This window comes from Chrysemys picta, chromosome 3 (genome assembly GCF_011386835.1).
Source record: "Chrysemys picta bellii isolate R12L10 chromosome 3, ASM1138683v2, whole genome shotgun sequence".
NCBI classification, from domain to species: Eukaryota; Metazoa; Chordata; order Testudines; family Emydidae; genus Chrysemys; species Chrysemys picta.
Window position 1 is genome coordinate 207,545,789 of NC_088793.1, and position 13,272 is coordinate 207,559,060.

General features: G+C 42.4%; 1 protein-coding gene across 20 annotated transcripts in view; it reads right to left on the reverse strand.

The window, feature by feature from the left end:
- Positions 1-13,272, reverse strand: part of BCL2L11 (BCL2 like 11) — a 53,187-nt gene that overhangs the window by 11,404 nt on the left and 28,511 nt on the right. For 14 of the 20 annotated variants that reach the window (XM_042852753.2, XM_065589914.1, XM_065589916.1 and 11 more), the window contains 2 exons: positions 12,443-12,555; positions 8,102-8,201 (listed from right to left, as the gene is read on the reverse strand). In XM_042852753.2, the coding sequence (XP_042708687.1) occupies positions 8,102-8,201; positions 12,443-12,555 (213 nt within the window). Of the gene's footprint in view, positions 1-8,101; positions 8,202-10,814; positions 10,918-12,442; positions 12,556-13,272 lie in introns of all 20 variants that reach the window. The other 6 variants (XM_065589913.1, XM_065589915.1, XM_065589901.1 and 3 more) reach the window with 2 other exon arrangements.

Sequence of the window (13,272 nt, forward strand, 5' to 3'; positions counted from 1 at the left end):
CATGTGACTCAGCTTGTGGGAACCCTTATGTCTTTATATCGTGAGCAGTACAGGACCTAACAAAGATGATGAGTCATAACTATTTCTTTTGAAGCAACTAGGGTTTAATACTATCCTCTTTCCATGGAATTCTGAATTGCTTCGATCGCAAGCCATGACAGAGAAGAGTGTGCGACACACTAGTGTATTCGCCAGATCTCAGCTGTAGTAATAATGTGAATTTTAGTGTAGACTGCTGGTCTCCTTGCATACGCTGCCTAAGGCAGAACAACTGCATCATTCACAAATACAAGAGCAGGGCAACAGCAGTGAAGAGACAGACAATTTACTTCAGGAGAGGAGTTATTTGTTCTAAAACGGTCATGTCGAGCCAAAACAAATGTTAATAGCCAGACACAACCACCTAAAAAAGTGAAGACTTATTCTGAACAGAAACATAAGCTTCAATACCTTTCTCTCTCTGTCCTGTACTCTTGTAAAATAAGATGATACACTTTATATTTAGTGCAGGAAATTCATGTCTGTACATGCCCTGGAGAATAGCAGAAATTATGCCCTTGACACAAAGATGAGATGTTTTTCTCGTGGCTCTATCTAGTCGTATGACATAATGAATAGTCGTTACATTTACATAGTTTCGAACCTAGAGTGCAAGAGGAGATTTCCCCCTCTTGCCCCGCTGACACTGAAATACTATAGTCGGGCTCTCTAGTCCATCTACTTATCCCCGTGCCACAAGATTAGCACCTTTAGAACTCTGGTGGCCAAATGCAGCCAGACAAGATTGCCCATTGCAACGGCCTGAAGAGCAGGATTTGCAGGCCTGCAGCCTGCCTGCCTGCCAGGTCTATTGTCCTCACTTTGTGATGGATGTCCAGCAGATTACGCGGTCAGAAGAAATCCTGCACAGAGCCTCTAGCTGAGCAACTTAACGCAGTTCAGCAGCAGATTAGGCAGACAGAAAAACCGGGGTTTAAGACAAAAGAAGAGACGTGCAGATTTATAATACAGGTGTGAGTACATGGGAGACGACAAACTAGCCAGAAAGAGCACCTCCTGTCAGCCAGAGCATTTCACAGGCAGGGATTTACTACAGGATTCCACTGACTAAGGTCCGGTCTACACTAGATACTTTTGCCTATAGAACAGTGTCAGTTAGGATGGGGATTTTTTTTTTTTGGTGCATAACATTTCTGTGCTGACAAAGCCCTGGTGTAGACGCAGTTATCATAAAAGTGCTTTCGCTAGCAAAGCTTATTTTGCCCACCAACCCATTATAAACTATACCAGCAAAAAGTATTGTTTTGCCTGTATCAGCTGCATCTACACTAGCAGGGTTTGCCAGTACCGGTAGAGCTGGTCTCGGCAGCCAGCATCCCAATTCCAATCCTCAAATAAGGGAGGTTATCTTCAAGCACCAACACTGTGGAGATGTACAGCTCTTTACCCATTCATTGTCCAAGTGTTTGGTCACTACTGATTTAAGGAACCTCTAAAAGTAGGGCCAAAATTTAGGTTTGATATTTTAAGTTTAAAAGAAATAAGAAAATTCTTCTCCAAGGCTGGAGATTAGAAGGCAGCAGCATTGTGCTTGCAAAGCAGAAAGTGAAACTGACCAGAGTAGTTTCACCCTTCAAGCGGACTGAAGAGCAAACAAGGAACAGCTCAAATGGCAATTAGATTTCTAGAATTCTTTCACTTTTAATACTATAAGACATTACCTGTAGTTACAGGTAGGAATGGTTTTAAAATACAAATTTTCAACTTGGGACACGGGGTCCAAGGCGGTCTGAGAGGTCAGGGGCAGAAAGAGGTGGGGGCAGGGCCAGGGCTGGAGGGGGTTGTCCCAGGCCCTGCACCCTCCTAGGGGCAGCCCACAGTACAACTCCCAGTTGACTTATACCAGTAGCTCTCAACCTTTCCAGATTACTGTCTCTCTTTCAGGAACCTGATTTATCTTCCCTACCCCCAAGGTACAACTGACTTTAAGATCTATTTGCTTATAAAATCAGACATAAAAATACAAGTGTCACTGCACACTATTACTGAAAAATTACTGACTTCCTCAAATAAATCAATTGGAATATAAATATCATACTTACATTTCAGTGTACAGTCTATCGAGCAGTATAAACAAAGCATCGTCTGTATGAAATTTTAGTTTGTACTGACTTAGCTAATGCTTTTTATGTTGCGTGTTGTAAACTAGGCAAATCTCTAGATGAGTTGATTTCCCCCTGGAAGCCGTATGCGTACCCCTGATTGAGAACCACATGCATTCTCTCTCTCTCTCTCTCTTGGAATCAGTACTCAAGAAAAAAATACCACACAAGGCCCCTTCGTATTTTTAGCCCCTTGGGGTAGGGACCAGCTTTTTGTTCTGTGTTTGTACAGCGCTGAACACAGTGTGGCCCCAGGCACTACAAACTGTTATTTTAATTTCCAGCAGGATAACAGGTGCCTCTTTAGCAGGGTACCTGGCAGCAATCACAAACACACACATTACCTCCTTTCAGTGAAACTAACAGAACCTCACCAACAGCCCCCCACAAAACCCAGGACAGAACTCCCTACCCCCGCTCCCCACCTCAGTCCATTCAGGCCCCAGTACACAGAGAAGCTTCCCATAGCACACTGAGGCTATGTCTACACTTGCAGAATGTTTGCGCTGTCAGTTTCACCGGTGATCAGGAACCGGTAAAATACAAGTGATGGTTTGTGTACTCACTCACTTCCACAGGCATCAGATTGTGATCACATCTGCAGCACTTCCATTGCTGAGCACTGAAGGCAGCTATCCCACAGTGCAGCTCTCTCCATTTTGAGGATAGGTCTTGAGGGAAGCGGGAGGGGAGTGATCACAGGGCATGCTGGGTGCCTGCACAGCCTCCTCTCCCCAAACACCGATCAGCTCCAGGAGCTCAGCATTGCTCCAAGCAGGGGATCGTTTGCTCCCTGGAGCAGCCATTGTCACCTGGCCAGATAAGTGAGCACTTGCCAAGAAAACAGGAAGGGGAGTTTCAAAGTTCCCGGGGCTTTGCAGAGGAGGGTGGACGTCTGTTTACCTGGCGTCAAAGCAGCAGAGCTGCTGGCCAGAGTGGTCACCTAGGCACTGTGGGATATCTTGCGGAGGCTAAAAGCTCTGTAAACAGGAAGAATGTGTCTTCACTTGCACATCACCACGAAAGGATCAGCGTTAAGAGCTGTATGGCTCTTGTGGAGGTGGTTTTCTGCTTGCGGTGAAACTTCTGAATTTCACTGCAAAAAGGCATTGGCCAAGTGTAGACGCTCCCACGGTTTTTGCGCAAGAAAGGGACTTTTTGCACTTTAAATGGCGAGTGTAGACATGCCCTGAAGGTCAGCACATCCAGACTGTTCTCTGATAGGGGTGGGGGGGATGAGGTTTGGGGAGAGCAAGTTCCAATGAGAACACAAACTGCTTGCCTTTCACTGTAGCACATCAAACTCAACGAAACATGGACTAGGACTCTGAACATTCACCAGAGGACTAAACCTATTAGCTAGGAGCAAAATACCAAACACATCCCACTTGACCCCACCCAGAGAAGTTCATGGTTTCCCAGCAGGGTTCAGTCTTCCATATGATTTTGGCTAGCGGTTCTCTGGTGGTCCCCCCACCCCGCCAGCTATGAAGTATAAAAGCATAGCTTGAAATGAAGCTATGGACAGAGGGTAAGGAGAAAATAAATGGATTACACGGTACATTTGAAGCTCCAGCCGGGGATAACTCTCCCCGACATGCCTATCTACTTAGAAGGGGAATGCCTCGCTTCTCTTCCTCCCGCCAACTCTCTCCTCACAGAAGGGGGCACATTCACTTTTACTGCCCTTCCCCAACCAAGCAAAGCAAGACAGTGGTCTCACCCACCATCCATCACCCAACAGGCTGGGGGTGGGGAGGGGTCCTGCACTTTGCCATCTGTCAGTATGCTGCAGAGTGGAGAAGCAATCGCAGTCAGCGGACAAAAGGGACTATACACGTACAGTCCATGTGAACAGCATTTTGCCTAACAGAAAATGCAAGGTATGAAGTGCTGAGCCACTGTGCATCGCTGTACTCACCTGTCTGACCATTTACACTTCTCTGAGTGCTATTTTTGCACTGATGGTTCACTCGGTTCCCTTTCTAACCTCTCTACATAACTTCATACTTTTTGCATCATTACGAATGTTTAATATCCCTCAATTTTATACAAAATAAAAACATTCGATCAGCCCTCCAAAACAATTCAATGACAAATTAAACTGCAGTCGAAATCTGTGATATTGCCATGTCTGGTGGTGGAGTTTGGTCATCCCCCCGCCCCCCCCCCCCCAGCAACAAAAAAAGCACACAGGTTTTGTTTTATTTGAGAGTCAATATTGCAATCAGCCCCGCTCAATGGTTATTGTCAATTTCAGACCCATTTGCTATGGTATTAGAACATATATAAAACTTTTAAAACTATAAAACATTCTATGCTGGCTTTCAACTGGCAATGGAGACTGAGTTGAGCACTTTATGCACAAACCTCGTGTTTAAGTTGTAATTTCCCAGATACTCCTCCTTAAAGAAAACAAAGGGCTTAATGACTCAACCACTGAAAAACAATTACATTTCTTCCCACAGTAACAAAAAAGGCTGCAACATGCAAAACAACAACTGTGGCAATATTTAGGAGGAGATAGTCCACTGATGTCAGTGCCAATAAGTTTAGGGAACTATGAGCAAACATTATTCATGTGCTCTGAAAGCCCCCAATTTGATGAGACACAGCACTAAAGTTTATGCAGAGTGCACCACACGCCATCTCCAAGGCTCATACAGACCACACTTTAAATAAAGAGTTATAGAAATGAAAACATGAACCAATTTTACTCATCTCCATTTTAAAATGGACCAAGAAAAATTACTAGCGACTACACTCACACAAACCTGAAGAGCTCGGTGTAGTTTGCAAGCTTGTCTCTTTCATCAACAAAAGCTGGTTCAATTACCTCACCCACCTTGTCTCTAAAATCTGAGGACCAGCATGAATACAACACTGCATACACCCACACATCACACAAAAGTTTACAACTAGTAGCTTAAATTTCCTTTAACTTGTATAAAGCATTAAAGTTGGCAACTGTAAGGAACTGACAAGGAGGAAAACAAAACCGAAGTTTTAAAAGTAGTATCTAGGCCTTGAACACAAAAAAGTGCATGAGAATCAACAGCTGCAGAGTGAATATAACTAGACTCTAGTCTCTTCTATGCTCTAAAAACTCCTGTTCAGTGGTGAGGGTTGTTGAAATGGGAATTTTGGCCTTGCCTATACATTTTCCTTCTAGAAAGGGCTACTCCACTTTGGCTTCTAGGTTGCTCCTCCTCCATTGCTATAGCAGATATCTGTGTCTCTTCAGTTAGCAACCCACCTTTGCTAAACAGTCAACTTCCCTTGCAGGGAGCAATCTCCTAATCACAATCTAAAATGAGAACAATGCAGAAATCAGATTGTCCTTTATGACTGGAAGCCTCTAGCACTCTAAAAACTAGACACCATCTAGCAATACCCAATGCCAAGACCAAGCTAACTGGAGGCAGACAGAGGATCCCTGCACGACAGCACTCAAGACCCTGTGCTTGAAAGTTGGATGTGAGGAAGTTCTGACATCCACACAAGAATGGCGTATGAAGATTTGTATGCATTACCAAAAGATCATTCTCTATGAGGCAGATTTACTCTGTGCTCACGTGGTGTTCTCGATACAAGGAGTGAGCTCTAATGCCTACGAGGCATGGGAGACTCCTCTGCACATGATTCCTTAATACATATGGAAATCCATCTAGGATGGTGACAAACTGCCTTTTTCTGTGACCCCAAAATCCTTGATTCTATGTAGCTGTAGCTTAAATCACTAGGGGAACATCAAACCCTTTCCTTATCTGATGCCAGCTAAGGACTAAAGGAAAGGAGACTGATTAATAATGGGGAATCAAAAACTGAGAACCCATCAGATACTTTATCGCTGTGGAAACCAGAAAGGTAGTGGCAGGAGAGGGCTGCCAGCTCACCTGCTCTCCACGCACAGGTAACAGCCCCTAGAAAAACCACTTGTGCTGAGAACCAAAACAAAAATGCAGAGGCCAGAGGGTCCTAGTGAAAAATACAGCATTGAGATGCCAAGGAGGGACAACCTATGCAGACTTTACTAAATCAGTTCTGCTAACCTGAAATTCTGGTCACTAAGGGTCTCTACCCGTGGCTGGCCCGTGTCAGCTGACTGGGATTGGGCTATAAAACTGCAGTGTAGACAGTCCGGCAGCCCAAGCCCGAGTTAGCTGAGAAAGGCCAGCTACAAGTGTTTAACTGCAGTGTAGAGATACCCTAAGGGGCAGAATCCTGCAACGAGCCCTAGGATCACAGATTGCTGAAACATGCCTTCTCTGCCTGCTGAGACTTTTCGGCTTGGGACTCTGTTGACAGGCAAAGGAGATGCACTTCAATCCTCCCCCAGACTGAGCAATGTGAGAGGATGGCTGTCCTGTTCAGGGACTGCGCACTATAACGAATGCCTTAGCGACTCGCCAGTCTACCTGTACAGCCTGCTAGCTGCATGGCTGCTAAGTTCTGACATCCTTCTACAGCCCTTCTAAGAGAACCCTCTTCTCTCTGGCTGAAGTTCTCCCCTTTAGTTACAGATCAGAGGTTACCACGGCAGAGTCAGTCAGATACCATGTCCTTGAACTGGAACAGGGCTAGGCTCGCTGCTCAGAAGTCAAGGACCTTGATGTGGTCCTGTCTGGGCCACATTTCCTGGGCATTTCTGGATAGGAGAAAGCTTGAGACTGACGTCGGTGGTGATGATGTGACTCTTGCAAGGGCATATCTTTCAATAAATTCCCTGGAGAGCTGCCACCACCAAAAGGACTTCTGAGAAGAACAGACACATGAAGCTCTGCTGAGTGGAGGAGAACTGGGTTAGGGAAGTTCACAGGAGAACCTCCTCGCCTATGGCAACAGTTCTGAGAGCCAGGTCATGACTTCCATTAACTGGATCTGCATCTCCCTGAGCCTGATGACGATATCCAAAGGAGCCCCCAGATGAGCCCGCTTTTGTTTTGGTTTATCAAGTCTGTCTTGTTGAGACAGAGGAAACACTACTGCTAGAACTGCTAACAAAGCTAACTCACTCATTAAAAGCCCCAAGCTGCCAATTATCCAGGTAAAGAACGGGGAGATGATGTAATGGATAGCTGCAGGCACCACCATCATGATCTCTGAACAACCTCTCAGTGCTAGTGTTAGGCCAAAGAGAAAAATGGAACACTGAAGATGCCGAGGATCTGTTGCAAATTGCAGGAATCCTTGATGAGCACCGAGGAAGTCTCCTAAGGTCAAACAGCGGCTGTGATGGACCAAGTGCTTTCTGTTTTGAGTGAACGCAGATGACAGAAGAATTGAGCCGCTTGCGATCTAACACTAATTGTGCCCCTACTGACCACGGAGAGCCTGTATACAATAGAAAGGAGTAAATTCCTAAAAATGTTGCTGGTATTTTGGAATGAGTTGGATTGTTTGGATCTCCAGGAAGTGCTGCAGAAAGCCCTGGTCATGGCTGTCCTTTCATCCTGATGGAAGGAGAAGGTACAAATCTACTAATCAACGGGGAAGAAAGAGAACGCCACAGAGTACCCTGCAGATGACTGGTAACACCTATTTTATCCTCTGTAGTAAAGGCTCCCACATAAAAGAAAAGAAAAGGCAGGAAATTTACTACTTGCTCTTGGAATAAATGGGCAGTTTTAAGAATGGAGAGAGGTAAATAGTGGTGTTCCCCAGGGGTCTGTACTGGGACCAGTCCTATTCAACATATTCATAGACGATCTGGAAAAAGGGGTAAACAGTGAGATGGCAAAATTTGCAGATACAAAACTAGTCAAGATAGTTAAGTCCCAGGCAGACTGCAAAGAGTTACAAAAGGACTTCTCAAAACTGGGTGACTGGGCAACAAAATGGCTGATGAAATTCAATGTTGATAAATGCAAAGTAATGCACATTGGAAAACATAATCCCAACTATACATATAAAATGATGGCGTCTAAGTTAGCAGTTACCACTCAAGAAAGAGATGTTGGAGTCATCGTGGATAGTTCTCTGAAAACATCCACTCAATCTGCAGTGGCAGTCAAAAAAGCAAACAGAATGTTGGGAGTCCTTAAGAAAGGGATAGATAAGACAGAAAATATTATATTGCCTTTCTATAAATCCATGGTACACTCACATCTTGAATACTGCCATTTCATAGATTTGGGGAGGGAATGCTTTGTCGATTTTTCACTCCTTTTACCTCAGAATTGGTAATTTTTTCAAACCTTGGATAAAAGCACATCTTAAAATTTGTGATACAATGACCAAACATCTCAATCTCTAAAAACAGAGTTATCACAGCCATCTCAGTTGTCACTTGCAGGTGAATGAGGAAAACAGCAGCAGGTTAATTTCAGCGTTAACAAACAGAAGGAATAATTTGAACTACAAGTACTAACTGTTTATTTAGAATTTAACTAACCAATTTAAACTAACCATTCAGGAAAGAGGCCAGAGCACTACCGTGGTCAGCTTAAGAAAAGACACGTTGTACCATGGTACAGCAACAGTCAAAAGAGCAAACCGATTGTTAGGATGTATAAAAAATGGGATTGAAAATGAACATTATATAAATTAATTATATAAATGTTCAGTACCTGCCACAACCTTTTTATTTCAATTCTGATTTTCTCTTAAACAGACTGCCAATGGGTATTAAAATGTGCTCAAGTCTATTAAAATCTTATGACTTCACACACATTTGAACACAAGCCCCTCTAGGAGAAAAACTTTTCCAATAACCCAAACAATGTCCTACTGTTTCCTCAAAATGCAGTTAACACATGATTGAGAATGGGTCTAGTTGAAATACCACAGGATAATTATACTATCTTTACACAGAGCAATAACACTATCCATTACCCTCTAGAAGCCCTATGGATTAATAAGTGTTTTATCTTTGGTGTCAGGTGACTTGTCAAACTGTTACCATATTCAACTTATTACACAAAAGAGATTCAACCAGGGTGGATAAAAAAAATTTAAATAAAAAACCCATTTTTTAAAATCAAAATTTTAGTATATTTTTTCTTTGTTTGAAAACCTATTTCAAATTAAATTTGCAATTATGACAACCTATATCTTTTAAAATAATTAACAATAAATTGGAACAACATTCAAGCACTACATATTTGCCACCAATTTTTTTTTTTTTTTTTAAATAAAGTGAACTGGTAGAAATCACTGGCTAAGCAGAGTTCGTTTAAAGTGCTGAATCAACTTTTGTCAGAGACTATTTTCATCATTTCATTCTACTCTCCCAGTTCAGTTCAATGACTAGTTCAAAGTTGAGAAACCAACTGGGAGTTGAAAAAGCAGGAAAGCTTATTTTCCTCTTCAAATCTCTGAATAAAAACCAAGGTGCGAGAGGATAAGATTTACTAGTTCTGAAACCTCGAAGGACACAGTAACCAGAAACTATCAGTTCCATTCACTCACCACAGATAATACTTGTTTTGCATTTGAAACTAGCTGATTAAACTATGTTTTGATTAACTTACTCCCCACCTTACATATGCAGCACATTTTTATTAGTTGTAACTACTTCAGCAATTTCAGAATGCAGGGTTCTCCGCAGTTTTAATTTAATTCCAATTTCCATCCAACTGCAATTTAACACAAATTATGCATAAAAATCTAGTAAATTTTTGAACATAAATGTAAAAATTAACCTCAATAAATATATGTTAAACTATACAATTGCTTAAATAAATGCATATAGCTGTAATATATCTCCTGGTTAGCAAAAAAAGGCCAGAAGATAGGATGACAAACAATATAGCATGAATGCATCCTGTGAATGTTGTTGTTCAAGATCTGATTCTAACCATAATCAAAGGAGAGATTATATAATGTAGCACTATATCCAATGAGATGTAGAAAACCTATAGTGAAAAGAAGTCAACAGTAATGACTTCAAAACACATTCCACCAGCGCATAAACCTCAAAGAAAAAGAAAAATGAGAGAACCAGACAACACATCACAGAATATCACATGTAACATCCGTTGTGTCAGGCAGAATTCTCCAGTGGGTGGATCTAGGACTCCATTAGCTCTTCTATGCTGCTATAGCATGTAAAATTGACTTGGGGAAAGGGAATCTCCCTCCCTCAACAGGGATAGGATAATCCAGGTAACAAGCAAGCAAGTTTTTTCCATCAGCTTGTTCCATTAACAAAACTAAAAAAACAAAACAAATTAAAGTACACCTCTACCCCGATATAACACGAATTCGGATATAACGCGGTAAAGCAGTGCTCCGGGGGGGGGGGGGGGCGGGGGGGACTGTTGCGCGCTCTGGTGGATCAAAGCAAGTTCGATATAACGCGGTTTCACCTATAACGCAGTAAGGTTTTTTGGCTCCCAAGGACAGCGTTATATCAGGGTAGAGGTGTACTTCGGAAAAGATTTTTCTTCAGACTATGTTAATGCAGCTGTGGTATATGCTGCTTAACTCAGTACCTCACACCAAGTACTAGCAACATTGGGAGAGAAATGAGGGAGTACAGTGAACTAGATGACACAGAAGAGTAGAACAGTGAACAGGGCCCGGGGGTCAAGAAGTAGTCTGGGAGAAGAACAGGTTGCACTGAGATTGAGACAGTTGAAAGCCCCCAAAATAAAAGTATGGATTCTCTTAAAAAAAAAAAAAAGGAATAATCTTGTGTCACTGACTTACCATTCATGGAAGTCAGTTAAAAATCCAAGCAGTTAACATCTCATCTCTCACTTAATCGATAGGGACCTTGGGTACCGGTGCACCTGTCTCCGCGGGTCTCGGCCTGTGGCACACAGCAGGTTAGTCTGCTGAGGGCTGTAACACTTTGGTCTAATTATGTCTGTTGGGTTTAGCATGGGGGTAACTGGGCGGTGTTAGTGACTTGTGATATACAGGTCAGATTAATGATCTGGTGGTCCCTGCTGGCCTTAAACTTCATGACTATGATCTAGTGACACTTGTGCTTAGTGTAGTTCTCCTCTCAAAAGAGTGAAAGGACAAGTTAATGGCTAGAAATTGCACATATAAACATGCAAGCAGTGTATAATTAATATTGTAAAGCCAAGTCGATCACTGACTTAATTCCTTCTAAAAACCAATTGTTAGCTTAGTTTTAGGATTGATTTGTAATTTCAATTCTATCCACTTTGCCTCAGTCATAAAGACAGAACTTTACAGCATTACAATTGTTTGTGCTATTTTAAAAATGGTACCAGTATATTTTAAGACTGAAAAATAAGATTAGAAAAGTTTCGAACACACTGCAGGAGAGGAGCACAGTTGTGTGCAGGGAAGCACATGTCTGTAGAGGGTGCCTAGGTTAGAGCGGGGCTGTGCTGGAGTGCAAAGGGAGCAGTGGCAAAAGTCCAAGGACTGCCACCTCAGCACTGAGGTAACCGACTGACCCAGATCTAGTCCATCCCAGTTCCTACATCTCCACTCACCGCCCATGTCCCCACACCCTAGCTGTCTGCCCCACAGGCATCCCACATATGGCTGCCCACCCCTCATAAACAGCAGAGGAGCAGCAAGAATGTGCCTGGGGAATGAGGAGCAGCGTTTGGGGCGACCTTGGAGGCAACTGGCTGGAGGGAGGGTGGGGGGGGACCATGCAGGAGAAGTAACGAGACATATCTTTAAATGGTGCTGGATCATCCATTCAGCATCTAAAATATCTGTCCATCAACATCACAACACAAACAAAAATTGTTGCATTATTTTAAAAATATAAAAAGCAGCCTCTGTCAGAGAGTCTCAGCCTGTGGGTATGTGCGTAGTTTGGGGGTTGTGGGAGCAGTGGTGTTTTAGATAAATAAGTAAAAGAAAAGCAAGCGTCACCAGAGCAAGTTTCTTAAATGGCCCAGTTTTAATGCGTTTTAACTCAAATTAAATTTGCAGGTCTACCTGAAAAAACTAAACGTCCCCCTCCCCCTCAACATTTTTACTCGCAGATTATGGTCTTGATCCAGCAAAGCACTTAAACGTGTTCGAAAGCATTTTGATGGCTCTGGGTACTTTAAATTAGGGGAAGATGGATACACTGTATATACCACAGAGAAGAGGCTGAATCCCAGTTTTAAGTGAAAAATTCAAAATAACCTTCACTATGGAGTCATGACTAGTGCTTCCGTAAGGTAAGTATTACCCACATATACACCAACGTTTATGTTATGCACATCTCTGTACATTTGGGAACATGAAACATTTGCAACAAGACATATTTCCAGAAATTATTATAAACCTTTCCCTTTCAAAGTTTGCATGTAAGGAAACAGAAAATTAAAAAAAATAAAATAAAATAAAGTTACCCTTCTTGGGCAATAGGAAGCATTAAACTCATCTCCAATACGCCGCAGTTCCTGTGCAATCCATATTTCCGGCTGCATGTCTTCACGTACTGAGGGTGACTCCCACCTGGAAGCTGCATTAGAACAAAAATAAAGAATACTTTGACATTTCCAAAAGTCACCTGTTGAAATTAAAGTACAATAGGAAAAAAAAAATCTATTAAACTTATTCTGTCAAAAGTTTGTGGACTAAATTTTTGTGAATGCAGTTTAACAATAAAACACCTAAGAATACAATCACTGGAAGCTGCATAAGACAGCAAGAGAAAATTATTTACCTGCAATTCTGCTTCTCTGAAGATACCAGGCAATCAGAGTTCTCACTCTTTGGTATTAGCTTTCTAATGTAACACAGGTGGATCTGCCGTAGCTCTTATAATTTTGATCTGAGGGCAGTGGTAAGACTCATACTAACCTTTGCATGCCACCCACAAAAGTAAAACTACTGCCCTCTAAACATTTCAGCCAGTTCCTTTCATTGAACAGAAGGTAAAGCTCACAAAATAAGAGTTACAAAGGGATCTCACAAAACTGGGTGACTGGGCAACAAAATGGCAGATGAAATTCAATGTTGATAAAGGCAGAGTAATGCATAATTCCAACTATGCATACAAATGATTGGGGTCTTTATTAGCTGTTACCACTCAAGAAAGATCTTGGAGTCATTATGGATAGTTCTGTGAAAACATCTGCTCAGTGTGCAGCGGCAGTCAAAGACGCTAACAGAACGTGAGGAATCATTAGGAAAGGGATAGGGACTAAGACGGAAGAGATCATAATACCACTGTATA